The sequence below is a fragment of the Saccoglossus kowalevskii genome, chromosome 11 (assembly GCF_978046115.1).
Source record: "Saccoglossus kowalevskii chromosome 11, keSacKowa6.1, whole genome shotgun sequence".
In the NCBI taxonomy this organism is placed as follows: Eukaryota; Metazoa; Hemichordata; class Enteropneusta; family Harrimaniidae; genus Saccoglossus; species Saccoglossus kowalevskii.
Window position 1 is genome coordinate 15358284 of NC_140651.1, and position 17926 is coordinate 15376209.

General features: G+C 33.9%; 1 protein-coding gene across 1 annotated transcript in view; it reads left to right on the plus strand.

Moving 5' to 3' along the window:
- Positions 1-15963, plus strand: part of LOC100366918 (cation-independent mannose-6-phosphate receptor-like) — a 69944-nt gene extending 53981 nt beyond the window's left edge. The window contains exons 36-44 of the mRNA XM_085504912.1: positions 849-990; positions 2195-2263; positions 2893-2976; positions 6324-6532; positions 8063-8178; positions 8849-8934; positions 9394-9528; positions 10318-10390; positions 11974-15963. Of these exons, the coding sequence (XP_085361038.1) occupies positions 849-990; positions 2195-2263; positions 2893-2976; positions 6324-6532; positions 8063-8178; positions 8849-8934; positions 9394-9528; positions 10318-10390; positions 11974-12288 (1229 nt within the window). The 3' untranslated portion in view covers positions 12289-15963. The remainder of the gene's footprint in view (positions 1-848; positions 991-2194; positions 2264-2892; positions 2977-6323; positions 6533-8062; positions 8179-8848; positions 8935-9393; positions 9529-10317; positions 10391-11973) is intronic.
- The last annotated feature ends 1963 nt before the right edge of the window (positions 15964-17926 follow it).

Genomic DNA, 17926 nt, shown 5'->3' on the forward strand with positions numbered 1-17926 from the left:
AATTTGTCATATTGCCCTGTGAATTTGCTATATTGCCCTGTTAATTTGTCATATTGACCTGTTAACTTGCTATATTGACCTGTTAATTTGTCATATTGCTATGTTAATTAGTCATATTGACCTGTTAATTTGTCATATTGCTATGTTAATTAGTCATATTGACCTGTTAATTTGTCATATTGCTATGTTAATTTGTCATATTGCTATGTTAATTTGTCATATTGCCCTGTTAATTTGTCATATTGCTATGTTAATTTGTCATATTGCCCTGTTAATTTGTCATATTGCTATGTTAATTTGTCTTATTACCCTGTTAATTTGTCATATTGACCTGTTAATTTGTCATATTGACCTGTTAATTTGCTATATTGCCCTGTTAATTTGTCATATTGCTGTGTTAATTTGTCATATTGACCTGTTAATTTGTCATATTGCCCTGTTAATTTGTCATATTGCCCTGTTAATTTGTCATATTGCCCTGTTAATTTGTTATATTGACCTGTTAATTTGCTATATTGACCTGTTAATTTGTCATATTGCCCTGTTAATTTGTCATATTGCTATGTTAATTTGTCATATTGCCCTGTTAATTTGTCATATTGACCTGTTAATTCTGACATTTTTCTGAGGATATTATTCTGTAACAGCAAAACAGCATTAATTTCAAATATGATATCTCAATTATATTGCCATGTTACATGTACTTATTAATGAATTTGCATGTCAAAATAATTGAGAAATGGTCTTTGACAGTGTGTGTATCCCCACAAAAAGTACCAGGGTGTGTGACCTTTAAAGGTCATGCATGATGTCACCTGACACCTCGTTTTATACTGTAATGTTTTTAGATGAGAAAGATGATACCAAGTTACTGGTGGAGTACTTTGATGGATCTGGTATCTGTAGTGAATATGAAAGGAAAGACAGAGGTGCATCAACAACCATAGAATTCCAGTGTTCTACTACAGTAGGGAAAGGACCTGTTATCAGGTATGTCTATTGTGAGGGGATTGTTGAGATAACAAACATAGAATTCCAGTGTTCTACTACAGTAAGGAAAGGACCTGTTATCAGGTATGTCTATTGTGAGGGGATTGTTGAGATAACAAACATAGAACTCCAGTGTTCTACTACAGTAGGGAAAGGACCTGTTATCAGGTATGTCTATTGTGAGGGGATTGTTGAGATAACAAACATAGAATTCCAGTGTTCTACTACAGTAGGGAAAGGACCTGTTATCAGGTATGTCTATTGTGAGGGGATTGTTGAGATAACAAACATAGAATTCCAGTGTTCTACTACAGTAGGGAAAGGACCTGTTATCAGGTATGTCTATTGTGAGGGGATTGTTGAAATAACAAACATAGAATTCCAGTGTTCTACTACAGTAGGGAAAGGACCTGTTATCAGGTATGTCTATTGTGAAGGGATTGTTGAGATAACAAACATAGAATTCCAGTGTTCTACTACAGTAGGGAAAGGACCTGTTATCAGGTATGTCTATTGTGAGGGGATTGTTGAGATAACAAACATAGAATTCCAGTGTTCTACTACAGTAGGGAAAGGACCTGTTATCAGGTATGTCTATTGTGAAGGGATTGTTGAGATAACAAACATAGAATTCCAGTGTTCTACTACAGTAGGGAAAGGACCTGTTATCAGGTATGTCTATTGTGAGGGGATTGTTGAGATAACAAACATAGAACTCCAGTGTTCTACTACAGTAGGGAAAGGACCTGTTATCAGGTATGTCTATTGTGAGGGGATTGTTGAAATAACAAACATAGAATTCCAGTGTTCTACTACAGTAGGGAAAGGACCTGTTATCAGGTATGTCTATTGTGAAGGGATTGTTGAGATAACAAACATAGAATTCCAGTGTTCTACTACAGTAGGGAAAGGACCTGTTATCAGGTATGTCTATTGTGAGGGGATTGTTGAGATAACAAACATAGAACTCCAGTGTTCTACTACAGTAGGGAAAGGACCTGTTATCAGGTATGTCTATTGTGAGGGAATTCAAAAGGCAAGATTAGTTTAGAATTGAAGTATAGTAAAACCTGTCAAAACTGACCATGACTGGACCTGGGATCTATGGTCGGTTTTCAGAGGGAGCCGGTTTATTCAGGGTGGGCGTGACTTCGATTGATAAACATGACTTGTAAAATTCTATTAAATTTTTTTTTCCCCACAGATCAGCTGATTCCGAATCTTGTAACTTTTATTTTGAGTGGCAGTCACGTGTCGCGTGCAGCATAGAAAAGTAAGGAGTGTTCGTATGTTTCATTGTTTGTCCATGTAAAGCACCACTTCATATTTGTTTTGGCTATCATAATTACAACATAGCACGTCATTGATTTGAGTTCCTAATTGTTTTATAGTCATTGATATTAGATAATACTTTCTTTAAATTTTTTTTTTCAATTTTAACTCCTGTTGTAAATACTATTATTATAAATTTACATTCTGTAACATTCGTTAGGAATGCATCTCTAATGTGGAAGGAAACTGACGCTGAAAATTGCATGCATTGTCTGCAAAATCAATGAAATATGTCTTGTTTTAAACATAGACTCACCTGTCATTTGCTGCACGAGCAAATACAGGAATCTGTTACTGGGCTTTATAGCCTGTTGACTCGTCAAATAAATAAATAAGGTTTTTGTTTTTTTTGCTTGTATATAGCGTGTTATTTTATTATTTGAAGTTAAATTAACATAATTGATTGATTGAACTGTAAATCAATCAATTACCTGTTTCTTTTGTTCATATTTATTGGGATTATTTCTATGAATAAATTATATTAGGTGTAAACTATATTTTACTTTAACTCACTATTGGTCTGATTTCATTCACAAGTTAATCATTTGTCTCTGTCTAATGTTTTCGCAGAGAATTTGTACAAATGCATGATGAGAAAGTCACGGATCCTGTGTCAAATGGTGTAATTGACCTTTCACCTCTCATTGACAAAGGGTAAGTTTGGTCTAAATTCCTACTTTATACTTCTATAGAAGCATGAGCTACATTGTTTTTGCCATGTTTCATTTATTCAACTTGGTAGAATTCCTACTACTGTAAAACATGTTGAAAAAGCGACATACTATTTTAGCGAATTGTGGTAAAATGACGTAACAGCGAAATGTTGATTTAGCGAATCTCTCTTGTCTTTGTTGATTTCACAATACTTGTCTGTTGCCCGCCAAAACAAATGCGCAGTTATCACCTAAATCAAAACCAAGAAAAACTGGCCAGTGTAATAAGGAAGCGCTCCAGATTATTACGTTTTCTGTGTGGGGGAAAAAGACGTTGTTTGGCCGTCATTTTGAATTTATAATGAAGTCATTAGCAATATCTAAATTAGCAGATTAGTTCGCTCGTTAAATTCGCTAAAAAGACATGCTCACGAAAAATACATGTTCTACAGTATATTTATGTACCTTGGTAGAATTCTTACTATAAACATGCAAATTCTATTGGTTTAAATTAAAAAATTGATGCGACTTGTAGTTACAGTATATAAACGCTGATTGATGGATCAAGCTCTTAAGGTTACAAGAATTCAAAATTTAGCTGAATGGCAGGCATTTTTGTCAAAAATGGATAAAATCACAAATTCAAACATGTCATCATCGTTTCTTGGACATGCCTTGACAGATTTCATTCAAACTTGGCATCGACATCAGTCATAGTGGGTTACAGGTGCGTTTGTGATTCATTTCAAAATGGCGGACCGGTGGCCATTTTGTTTTTTATGAGTATTCTGCCCATTGTACAGAGATGATTTTTACAGATTGGGTTAAAATTTGGTACAAGGCAAGATATAATGGGTTAAATGTTTTTTTTTTTTCAAAGTTGGTACATCACAAGTCATGATATACCAGTATATATGTGAATATCGCTTTGTTTTATTTTGCAAACCTTCAACTGACAGCCATTAATTGTTCCAAAAATCAACATGTCATTAACAGTTTCTGGGGCATGCTTTGACCAATTTCATTCAAACTTTAGTCTTTATACCTGTTTCATGCATATTTGTGGTTATTATGCTAAATACTAAGTATTTAAACATATTCTGACTATGCTTTTCATAAAAACATGACAGGGACACTGACAATGACTTGTTTTATCATAAATACAGTATTAACTGCAAAATTCATTATTATATATGTACAGTGTATTTTGACTTGTCCTGAAATCAAAATCGGTATTTTCACACCTCATATGCAAATGAGGTAGTCTCGTCAGGAGTAATGGTTTTCGAAACATAGCAGAAATAAACAATATTTAGAAGTACATGTATGATATATATTAAATAAATATTTTAAATAAATCAACTAAAACATCACCACGTACTTTGAATTCATTTAGTCAGTTGCCCTGTGAAAAAATCCTGACAGAAACAACAGATATTGTTGAAGAGTTTAACAATGTTTTCACCAATATCGGATCAAAACTCGGGGATAACATTACTGCCCAGGGCGACTTTACTGAATATTTAACTGGCAATTATCGTGACTCTTTTTATTTCCGTCCTGTGAATCAGAGCGATATATTCAATGAAATCACTGCCCTAGATCAAGGGAAATCAGTAGGACATGATGGTGTCCCCCCTAAAATTGTCAAGCATGCTAGCCATATCATTTCTCACCCCCTTGCCCACATTATCAATTGTTCAATTCGCCAAGGTATATTTCCTAATGCTTTTAAAATGGCGAAGGTCATTCCCATTTTTAAAAAAGGTTCCGCAAATGATGTCAACAACTACCGCCCAATATCCATTCTACCTTTTTTGAGCAAAGTATAAGAATCAATCATTAATAAGCAATTAATTACATATCTTGAGAAAAAATCCATACTCACTGATACTCAATTTGGCTTCCGTAAAAAACACAGTACAAAACTTGCCTTGGTTGACTTGGTTTCCGACATAGCTGACAAACTGGACCTCGGCCATATCACCTTTGGTATTTTTATCGTTCTCAAAAAAGCCGTTGACACCATTAATCATGAAATTCTGTGCTGTAAACTAGAACACTATGGTATTAGAGGTCTTCCTCTATTATGGTTTAAAAACTACTTTTGTAATCGCCAACAATTTGTATGTATTGAAAACATTTCATCTTTGCCACAACCTATTACCTGCGGGGTTCTGCAAGGGTCGATTCTAGGCCCAATCTTATTTTTAGTATATATTAATGATATAGCCAACTCTACCAATTCCTTTCATTTTCGACTCTTTGCTGTCAATACTAACCTATTTAAATTCATTCAAAACAATAAAATCAATCTCTCAGAAATTGATAATGACTGTCAAAGGGTTCGTGAATGGTGCAGTGCTAACAAACTTACTATTAATTCCTTAATTCTACCACACATTACATATTACCTCGAAATCTGGGGTAATACATATGCTACTCTACTGCAACCAATATATCTCTTACAGAAAAAAAAACTGTATGCTTCATCACTTTCTCTGATTCATATTCCCATGCTGCTCCTCTTTTCAAAAAACTAAGAATACTAGACATTTTTTCACTCTGCAAGTTACAAACCTGTTTATTTGTCTTTGATCTCAGCAATAAATATTTTGTATATGATATTTACTACTATTTGGATCCTTTGTCCCATAATTATCAAACCCGCTTAGCATGTAGCTTGAATTATTATACCCCAAAACTGAATCTTACACTCAACCAACACAGTCTTAAATACTCTGCAACAAAACATTGGAACTCTTTGCCTGATGCATTTAAAACCATCACTAAGAGACATATATTTAAAGCAAAGTTAAAAAACTATCTCTTTAAAATTTGATTTGTAATATTTTTTCTCTTTCTTTCTTTATTTGGAGATTTGTGTGATTAAACTATGAAATTATATATACAGGGGTTACGGACTCGACTAGTTATGATGAACTATATCTGTAATCCCCACCAAAAAAAAGAAAAGTTATCTAAGTAGAATTTATTTATTATTTATTTATTTATTTATTTACTACCTGTGCAATTTCTACCTTTACCATTGTTTTTTTTTTTTGGTGAAATAAATTTCATTCATTCATTCATTCATTCATTCATTCATTCATTCATTCATTCATTCATTCATATTTTTTCTTTGGGGTACATGAATATACTTGCTGAGTGAAATGAAATTTGAACAACAGTATTGTTACTTTTAGACAATGGCTTATTTTGACTAAAACTAATTTGCATATCTGAATATTACTCTGTATTGCTTTGATTGATTGCCCGATTGATTGATGTGTTATTGACTCGCCAACGATAACCTTGCCGTCTTTTCCCTTTTCTTTGTGTGTACAGTCTGTATACTGTCGATGGTGATATTCGACTGAACGGCAAACTTGAGCAGTATGTATATTTGATTAATTTGAAGAAAGATGGACTTGACTCAGTTGAAGGCGATACCGACGGCAAGTGTAAAGGGGCAGCTATCTGCCAATACAAGAAAGACTCAAATTCAATGTATCGTAATATTGGCATGGCATCGACAAAATCCCTCACAATGGAAGGTATGTAGAACGTTATTTGATTTAGCATGATTGGAAGTACTTCAAGAACTGGTCAACTACCTAAATGGGTGCACTGTGATAATGTGCAGACCTGATTAGTTGTTGATGTAAATTTATGCATAATAATTGCCTAATTTGTATAATCATTAGCCAAGTACATTTCCAGGCGTATTTAAAAAATACACTCAATAGATTTCAATAAAACCATGTAAATGTGTTCTCTGTGATAGTGTGCAGACCTGATTAGTTGGTGGTGTAAAGTTATGCATAATAATTGTCTAATTTGCATAATAATTAGCCCAGTACATTTCCAGGCGTATTTCAAAAAACATGCCATAGATTTCAATAAAACCATGTAAATGTGTTCTCTGTGAAAATGTTCAGACCTGATTATTTGTTGGTGTAAATTTATGCATAATAATTGTCTAATTTGCATAATCATTAGCCAAACAATTTCCAGGCATATATCAAAAACGTTCAATAGATTTCAACAAAACCATGTAAATGTGTTCTCTGTGATAAAGTGGAGACCTGATTAGTTGTTGATGTAATTTGTACAGGTTTCTGCCATAAATTTATTAAATTAAACAGCAGTTTTGGTTTTAAAAAAAATTAAATGTGACCAAGAAATCGCCCAGGGCGTTTTTCCACTTGAACAGTTTTTTAAGGTGTTTTTTCTAATATTTTGGTCTAATTTTTCGGATATTTCAATAATTCCTGACGCCTAAAATAAAGTCTAATTTAAGTTTTACCGTAGTCATTGACACCTATTCAAGAGTATGATGTTTATTGTGAATAGCGTGAATGGGTAAGATTCGTTTCGACAATGAGCAGTTATCACTGTTATGTGATAAATTATATGTTAATATAACGTTAAATTGTTCTTCAAATGCTCAGTTTATTTTTTGAAAGCAATTAATTTTTTGATTTAAAAAAAAATCATGCCATTTTCCCATCGAAATCCAAGCCAAAAGATCGTACTATTGGCAAGTCTCTTCCCTGTTGTGTTCAATAACATTAACATATTTAAATGAGCTATGGTAATTTGAACATGTTTCTATCATCCATCATTTTGATTGGTTAATTAGCGATATCAGGTCAAAGAACACGGTCCCAGGTCAAAACATGGCGGATATTCTCCAGCATCAAGCGTTTAATATGCAAATATGGCCACAGCTTTTTCTGAGAAAAATAAAATAATTTTATCAGACTCTTTAATTTGGCTGTCATTATGGAATTTCAACAAAAATGGCCACAAATTGGGGCATTTGTGTCTCACGAAATGCTTTGAAAAAATTTGCATGTACCATATTTGTCTAAAGCAATGGGTACATATTAAGGCATATTCAGCCCTCAAACTTGAGCCAAACAAAGGTGCTTTGCTGCTTTAATTTTGAACATTGCTTACATCAAGTTGACATTGAAAAACTGCATGGAATCGGAGAAAAAAAATCTTTATCAAATTAAAAATATGTGTATGGTACCTACCATGATACAGTGAAATTAATTTTTACAACTCTCTGTATGTAGCGGATATACTTGAGATTGTGGTAACCAACCCTGGTACTTGCCATAAAGATAACATCGATGATGTGACGTCAACGATAGTATTCTACTGTGATAACGAGGCTGATCCTAGTCAGTTGGTAAGTTGTCAGTATATTGTGACATACGATGAGGTTATTACGAGAATACCAAAAATTATGCACGAAGACAGTACAGCGAGAGTATCGATCGTTGTGCAGTGGAGGTCGATGCGACGATGTACTGTCTGTCGGTATCCTCATAATAACCTTATTATTATACATCTTTTCCTCCCAATGATACATAATGGAAATGCAGAAATCCAAAAAGTTTAGAACAGAATCAGTGCCCTGGTGGCAGCCATGTTTGTTTTTATTATTATAGGACGTTTATGCGCGTAAATCATTCCATATTTGGAATTCACATTTCCTAATTTGGTAGGATGAAAATACCCAGTAAAATACCGCAAAATCACGGCATAATGTACCTTGCGACGTTACGGTGACAAATGTATAATAATTTATTTTGTGTCCTTGTTTCTGTGCGATAGTACCGATATGCGTTTTTTGACGACTTGAGTTGCGTTTCTTTTCTTTTTTTCTATACTATACTGCACTTATAAAATATGCATGGTTAGACACTCAACCCATATACTGCCAATAAGTCGATGTAATCTCTAGCCAGAAAACTGTTACATGTTGCGTGCAGGATCGTTTTTTTCTTCTTTTTTTTTTTCATGTACAAAATTATTCTATATTTGCATATCAGTTAATAGCTGTATCATCTTTTCAGGGAGTACCAGAGTTTCAATACGAGTCAATGAACTGTCAGTACTTCTTCAATTGGCACACACCAGCTGTGTGCGTGCAGGCACAACTGTGAGTTACATAACAATAATATTTGAAATGTTGAATTCTTTAATTTTAGGATGATTAATTTAATAAAATAGTTGACATATAATTTTTATGTATTGCATTCAGACATTATTTCTGCCTTGTAACAAATGATTTTTGAAGATATTTCATTTGAATAATATTTCTCCAAAAATATGCAAATTGATAGTCACTGAGCACCATCTCAACACATCATATATTCATACAATTTATATGCACTTCTATACTATCTGTAAATTCATGGGATTTACATGTGATCTCATTAATATGCAAAAACGTTATTCTGGGCGATTTTTTTATTAAATACACTATGGATTAGGGCTCTTTGATTGACAATGACTTATTTTGTAGTGGGCATTTAGTTCTAGCTCATTCTACATAATCACGAACACCTTCAGTACATCACTTTTTCAGTTTTTTTTTGTTTTGCTTTTTTTTTTGCAGAGAATCATCTATATCTAATCGACTTTCTGCCACAGTCAAGGACAATCCAGGAACCGTTGGCATAGTGATATTAATTGTCCTGCTTTCCATAACCATTTGTATCTTACTTATTGTCTTCCATAAACCAGAAAGAAGGTAAGTACTGATTGGTTGAATTTTGGTTGAAGATGATTGGTTATTTCAATAATTGTATGCAGACTATTGGTGCATGCATGTATTTAGGAGCATTAATAAAAATCACAAATAATTGAATAAGATTTTGATATTGATATGATCGTGATATTGATAAGATATCCATGATAATAATTATAATATGTTGATTTGGAACAGTATAACAATGCGCCTTTCTTGCCCTCAAGTAGTAACCTTAATTTGATTTGTCAAATGTACTTTATAGTGTATGTTTAACTACTGTAAAATACTTTATTTTCACCTGAAATTAATTTTTGCTATTTTTGCTGAAGGAATGTTTCAGTGAAAAATAAAATCCAGCGAATATACCTTTTTTTCCTATATTTTACATTCAACTCATCACAAATCAGTGAAAATAAATTCCTTAAAAACACCCAAAATACCTTTTCAGCAAAAATTAATTCCAGCTGAAATAAAGTATTTCACAGTATATCATCGACAACAGTCATTGCATTGCCATAAGTTACAGGGTGCCATGATTTTGTGGTATTGTACCCTACCTTATTAGGAAATGCAAATTCCAAATATGGGACAATTGCACTATATTTCCAAGGTGGCGTACATGTTCAAAACAACATTCATAGCTATTGTAAATTTACACACAAAGTATGCTCTCAGACAGTACATGGTCTCATGGACCTCCACTACATGTTAGTTGACACCTGTCAGCTCTGTCAGAGTTCTCCATTAATAAAAGAATAAATACATACCAATATGAGTTGTTAATTTCAGGAGTGCATTTGCTAGGAAAGTGAGAGGTTGCTGTTGTCCTGGATACACTGTACCCTCGTACAAATATTCAAAGGTAAGTTTATCAAAGTCTGTTGTTTTTATGCTTGCTTAAGGTAGCGAGACTATTATTTGTGTTGAAAATTACGATTTTCACATTTATTTAATAATTGATGAAATGCACTATAAACTTTCATATGATAAAGTCAACATAACATAGAATGTCATGTAAGTTGGTTAAAATGTATATTTTCTGAAGGGAAGCAAGGCAGCCTCAGTAGTGTTTTCCAAAATCAACAATACAGGTTTAATCTGTGTGCCTATAAGTTTCAAAGATAAACTCAAGACAAAGCAATGTTAGGATGTGTTATCAGTAGCTATCTGACACACAATGAGTGTTTCCAAACATTCGAGTGGTTTGTCTCCGCCCCTGTTTGTTTCACAGATTAGTCATTTGCATATGAATGTGTCAGACACAAGGTCACACAGCCACTGAAAAAAAATCATTGATTTTGGTGTTTTCATATGCCGAATTTATCCAATTATAGCTATCCCATTCCTTTATTTTTTTGGTTTCTAATAGCCTTACACATTTGGATGCCCCTACACATGGTAAAACAGACCTTGATGGGAAAACAAATTGATTGTGGCGATAAACAAGCCTGAAAATCTTTGCTGTTACTTCATGGACGTTTTCTAGGAGTTTACGTTTTTCAAAATACAAGGTCTTTAACAACAAATAACGTATACTTATTGTCGTCGGATTAACACCAAATTTTCACAGCTTTAAGGTGACAATGAGAGGAACTTGAATGTGTCCAGACAAACTATTTCATCGATTATTTACAAACGAGTTGTGGTTTGAGTTGGGGGCAATGTGACTAAAACAGTAATTGAAATTCAGCACACTATTTTTTAAAACGCGTTGCTTGAATAAAACTGACCAGACACATTCAATTTACCAGACTATTGAACAACTAGGAAAACTGAAAAAAATAATTTTAATCGCCAGCGTAAATGCGTAATTATTTGTTTTACAGAAAAAGTAATTTTCCACCTTTGATTGAGTAACGCGTCGTAGAATGCAGATACGGGCATGCAAAATACACTTGTGAAAAGCTTGAAGTCTGGCGATTCTAAAAATATCTACTTTCCCGGGTCTATTTGTAGTCATTTAGTCACAATTAGAAGATGAAAACAAGTATGCAAATAATAGTCTCGCTACCTTAAGTCATCTGGTAAAAAAGTGAATAAATCAAAAAAGAAAATGGGGAAAAAAAACAAACATTGGGTTGTTATTTTCAGTTGAATCTCTTATTTTTTGCTGGAATTGTTCTATGTATCAAGGCAGTCCAGTGGGGGTGAGGAGGTGATGTCATTGTTGATTACTAGTACTTACACCTAGGAATGGTGATATGTCAAAGAATCTAGATCTCTGGAACAAAGTCAAATCAAGCAAGGTTCTTTCACGATTTATGAATAACCTTTGAATTTCATGTAAATAAATGAACAATGTATTTTACAATGTGTTTTGTGCATCACTACGAGTCCAAAACCAAACTGGACATGTTGCTATGACCACCACCCTTTAATAACTGCTATATGATGTATGGGCAAGGTTATTATAGTTGCACTATGTTTTTTTTCTTCTTCACACAGCTTGCTGACAACGATGTGGAGTCTGACCTTCTAATGAATATACCAGAGAGGGAGTATGATGATGACAGTGAAGAAGAACCTGCGAATCCAGTTGAAGTTGTTGCCAGTGCGCCTGAACCTAAGCCAAAAACCAAAAAAGACAAAAAATCGAAACGAGAGAAACCTGATGAAAAAGACAAAAAGAAGAAAAAGAAAAGCAAAACTAAAAAAGATGAACCATTATTGGACATGGATGTAGATATAAAAAATGGTCCCTTTAAAGGAAAAAGCATTGCTTACCATGACGACAGTGATGAAGACATGTTAAATATCTAAATCTGAACTGTTCCTAAGACAACGCGTTATAAACACTGATTTCAATTCTGTGGCTTTTTTATTTATAATCAGAGAGCTGCTAATATCCTTCCTATAAAGGACAATCATGTACTTTAATTTAGCCGGGTTGTTCTGATTAACAGATTTAATACTGGGAATTAAATGCAGTGATGTTCTCCATCACTGGTTCAGTACGTTTTGGCAAACAATACAAAGCTTTAAAGGGAAGTGGTCGTCGTGCCGCGTCCTGTTCGATATGGGACTCATAGCGACGTATACAACGCGTGTAAAATACATTGTTTATTTACATAAAAAACGACCATGCGCTGCACGACTACCACTGCCCTTCAAACACTTAAGGTGGGTAACCAATATAATGACTGTCTGGTACCTGAATCCTTTTTGTTCATTTCTATCTGACTGGGGATAAAAATGTCACAATCTAACCAATATGTTAACTAATCACAATCCTTTTGTTCAATGGTCATATTTCCTCTTATTCTTAAGAGAATAGTGTTGTTATCTTATGAATAGATAATATTTAAGACATACAGAGCACTTGCCACATTTTTTTTTTACTTTTCTTTATAAATATAAACAATTTATCATGGCAACATTTTGAATAATACTAAATACTAGATAAAGGTTCCTGGTGCTATTCTCAGTTTTTGTTTATAATACATGTATATACAAGTCAGATCTAAAATGTTATGATCATGACAAATTTGTTTATTAAATAGGTTTTGGAACACCAGTACTACTTTACTTTGCATGCAAGCATGCTCGTTCTGCTCTCTAGTTTTTCTCAATGTAGATTATGTATATTATGAATGAAATTCTTGATGTAAGCATTTTACATTTTTTTTGGAGAGGGGCGGGGGGTATAAAACTTGGTGAACATAACTATTGATGAAATGCATTGATCAGCGAAATGTAAAATACCAACCTGCCTTGCAAGATGCATGGTTATTTTTTACTTTTACAGGTATACACAATAGCTGCATTTCGAATGACTGACTTTGCGTTAAAAGATGAAAAATAAACAGTTTGTATGATAGTTGGTACTAACAGCTGTTATTTATTTTATCTCATCTCTAGCTATAGACTCTCAGATACGAGTTCTATTTAACATAAAGTTTTCCCTACTATCAAGACTGATTTTGTGTAAAAAAATCCTGAATCAAAGTAGAATCTCCCAACATCAAGTTCAGTCAGCTCACTGACTGACGGGGAAGTCAGTCTTCAAGGCAGAAACAAATGCTGTGTCCCCTTATTTACTTAATTTGTTTATCAAATGTGAATTTAATTTTACCAAATTACAAATTTTATTATAGTAGGACATTTTTCATGATCTGTGCATAACTTTTTGTTGTGTCAATGATGCACACAGAAAATCAACACACCTAGTTGCATTACAGCAAATATGCAAATATGTGTGCGTCAGTGGCACTGCTTAGAGGGCACACTGGTGACATGTACATACTGTTTGCTTATCGGTACATAAAATTGTAACACGCGCTAGTACAACTGACAAATATATTGGCGATGCTTGATACATGTTTGATTTTGTGATCACGAACACGTATTGATTCTTGCATATGTAGAACAACATTAGTCACAGTTTAAAAATAATAATAATAATAATAATAATAATAATAATAATCGAGAAATGTTTTAATAATCAGTTGTACAAATTTGCTTCATGTGAATTCAGCGCAGTTACGGTTGGAAAATAAGATGCTCACAAGAATGCTTTTGTGTGAACCAGCCAGCTGAATGTGCAATAGAAACTCAGTGGTGAGTTTTGTAAATGTGATAATTCATTGGGGCATGTCAAACCATGTTTGTTTGTATTGCATCACTTGTCCCATGTAGTCGCCGGTACATGTAATAAGTGCATTGGGTTTCAGTTCAAGTTCATGCATACATGTATAGCTATGCTATGAACTGCTATGAAAGATGAATTTCCCAAATACTTCATGAAATCATGCATGACTGTGGAATGGTTTGAAGTCTAAGATGGACTAAGATAGTCTATATTATTATAACTAGTAACCGTTCCTTCTGATTTGTCATGAGTGATGTAAAGGGAAATGTACTGCAATCGTACTATCGAGCAGTGAAATCTACATCTGCAGCGACTACACTACTCGTGTGTAAGTGTAGAAACCTATGCCCAGCCAACTATTAACAAGCATTGGATTCTGCAGTGAGCGCAACAAACCCATAGTGAGAAGATTGTTAAGTGTAGGAATGAAGACAATAATAATGTACAGCTAGGATATTGCCAAGTTGTGCATCTATGGAGAATATCTGCCCATTACTCGTGGTATAGTCCAATATCGTATAATTTCAATCAAGGCATCAAACAGACATCAAACAGAACATTTTTTTGGAAATTGACAATGGTGTTTACAGATTACTTTTCTAATGATGTAATTATTCATGGAAATGCTGTTGGTGGGACCGCAAAGAAAATTGCATTAAAGATTCAACACAACCTATCATATAAGTAGTGTAGCAATTGTAGCAGCGTAAATGTACACAGTCCAATCCAGGGAATTGAATTATTCACATTTCATCGCTGATCTCATTGTAGAATAACTAACTTATTTTTTTTCGCTCTCTTGTCATCTGTATATAATTATAGTTTCAAAAACTGGGGGTTTATAGAAAAACAACATAATGCAATTTCTCTGCAATTCATCAATAATAATAGATTTATATTTTGGGATCTTTTTTATACCATTGTCTACTTTTATGGTGTTTAAATACATATGTAAATGAAGAGGGCCAAGGTTGTGTAATTATGTTAATTTGTTTGGTTCATATATATATATATATATCCATGTTACTGTACTTAATGTCTGGGAATAAGTTTATCCTTTTGTTACTGTACCGGTACTTGGCCAGGGAATCTGTGTACTATGAACATGATATTGTTTATTATTTGGTAATAGGGTGCACATTTGCATTCATGTATTTCAAGGAAAAATGAAGATCTATGTGATTATGTTGAGCTCACTTGATATTAAAGAGTGTCTGTAACTTTAATATTTGATATGTCTGTGTTGTTGATATTTTTTATAATGTAAAAGTTGTTACTTTAATGCTCAGTGTGCACATCATAATCTAGTTATGGTTGAAATCTGTAATCACTGACAGATAAAATGTATATTTTAATTGTCCAATGATTTTTTTTTATATTCTCAATATATTTGAGCTGGCTTCTTCCTCATGCATCAACTAAAGTAAAAAGGCATACGTTTTGGTGTATTTTATTGGTACTACGATTGTCAATATGATAATAGTGAACATTTTTTTTTGCCGATGTGATGGTTCATTGTTATTATTCGATTGTAAATTCTTGTGCAAGGGGGTTTGCTTAAAGCGAGGACTCGTCACCTGCGCATGCGTCAGAAGGCCATAGCGTGTCATTGTTTACAAACAAGCGTCTACACATGGACCTTTGCATGTTTAGCATGCATTGTTATCGTCGCTTGGGATCGTCGTGTGCGTCGTCAAGTGATATCAAGCTTCACATGCGAAGAGGGAAGGAATGTAATTTGTATTGTAAACCAAGAATTGTAAATTTTCAGTGTTATAATTCATCAAGAAAATACTGTAATGGTGAGTTGAGTTTTCAAACCTAAAAATAAAATATGCTTTCAATAAGTATGCTTATTGATCCTGATTCAGACGCAAACGCACGTTATGGATTGGTGTGTGTACATGAACGTTTGTCTAACCACAGTCCCTCTGTGGTCTGACTGCATCTGTATGGTCATGTATGTATGGTGTGACCGTGGTCTAACTGTATCTCAGACATGCCTGGAACGATCACATTTAAAAACTGCAGGTTACAATCATGATGAAATCAATATTAAAAGATTATGTACACGTATACAACAATACATATAAAGGGAGCAATGAATATTCCAGACGGAGAACATGATAGTGTACTATTGTTATCGTGGGTGGTAGAGCAATTCATTGCACAATGAAATCAATGACAATAACACTATTTGATATCGTAGTTTTGCTACCTGTTGGTAGTGTATACAGCTTTGGGTCTAGAGACTCTGCACCATCGTATTTTAACAAACCACGTGGGGTTGCAATCAAAATAAGAATGGGCAATTAGTGGTTGCTGAAATTAACAACCATAGGGTTCAGATTCGTGACTTCTTCAGATTTATTTCCAAAACCTGCGGACGAAGAGAGATGATTTATAACAGACCGTGGTAATAAACAAATAGTTGTGTGTACAAAACGTCAGTTGATTTTGGTCAGAAAAGGTGGATTACCTCTGTAGATATCAGGTTGACCAATGGTGGATATGTACTGATTACAGATTGGCATATGACAATAAAAAGATAAAGATTACCATATGACAATTGTAGTGAGTGAACTTAACAAATACTCCATCAAAATATTGTATTTATAAACAATATTATAGCACAATTACATATCAGTCAATACTCATTGTGTTTTAATGAAATATAATAGACAATATTTGGTAATCACAGTTTTAACTATTCAACATGACTTGTCGATTATTTTACACGCGTCGTACGATACACAGTATAGCATTTATGTACACGGTTACTCTTTTTTAGTAACCGTGTTATGTAGTAGGAAGGACAAGCAACTCCAGTGATTCTATTGTAACATGGTGAGCTTGAAAAAAGTTTAGCCGATTTAAATTAACTGGATTTCTCGTAAAACGTGTGTTTTTAGATGAGAGTGAACTCTCGCGAAATGCGTGATTTCGTTGACGAGAGTCGGCCAAGGTGTTCTCGAAGTCTTTGCGAATATACTGCAAAATTGCGGTTGTTGAGTTGAGTTCGCGTATCTAGATAATTTGCTTGACGTTTTTTTTTTTTCAGTTTTCGTTGAGGGTGGAAATGATAGTGAAGAAGATTCAAACGCAGTAGACACAACCATTCATGTTAACAAACCTGTGTGTGATTCAGAGTCCGAGAAGCAACATGGACAGTAGAAAAGTTGTGCGTTTTCTTGATCGTCGCGTAAATGAAACCCTTTGGAATAGTGTAGTGTTAGTGATAATAACACAATAAAGAGAATCGTGCCTCATTTAAACAAAAATAATCTAAAACGGATACAAACTTAGACGGGCATTCCGGTTGAATGAGTGAACATGTAGTCAAGGTGACGAAGACAGACGGATTCAAAGTATATTTAAAACAATTATGAGTCAGAACAACTAAAACCTAGCATAGTCGGTGAAAAAATAACATAATAAGATGATTCATGCATCATGAACACAAAAATACTCAAGTACTTTGTCGAAAACGGGATACAAACTGAAAGTAACATTTAACTACCACGACGTTTGGCGAATATGTCCGGAAACTAACTTTCAATTCTATCAATTAAACACGAACAATCATGTGGTCGCCACGCCAAATTCTGTAAATATGTGTTACACAGGTTAACTGTAAAGCTAGTAATTTAGTATGTCTAATAGAACTTGGCAGGTATCCCCTACTTCCTACTAGCATAAAACACTTAATAAATTATTGGCTAAAAATGAAAATACTCTAGTCCATGATTGGGAATGGAGCTTGACAATACGCCTAACTTGGTAACAGGAGCGGAGAGAATATTAAAATAT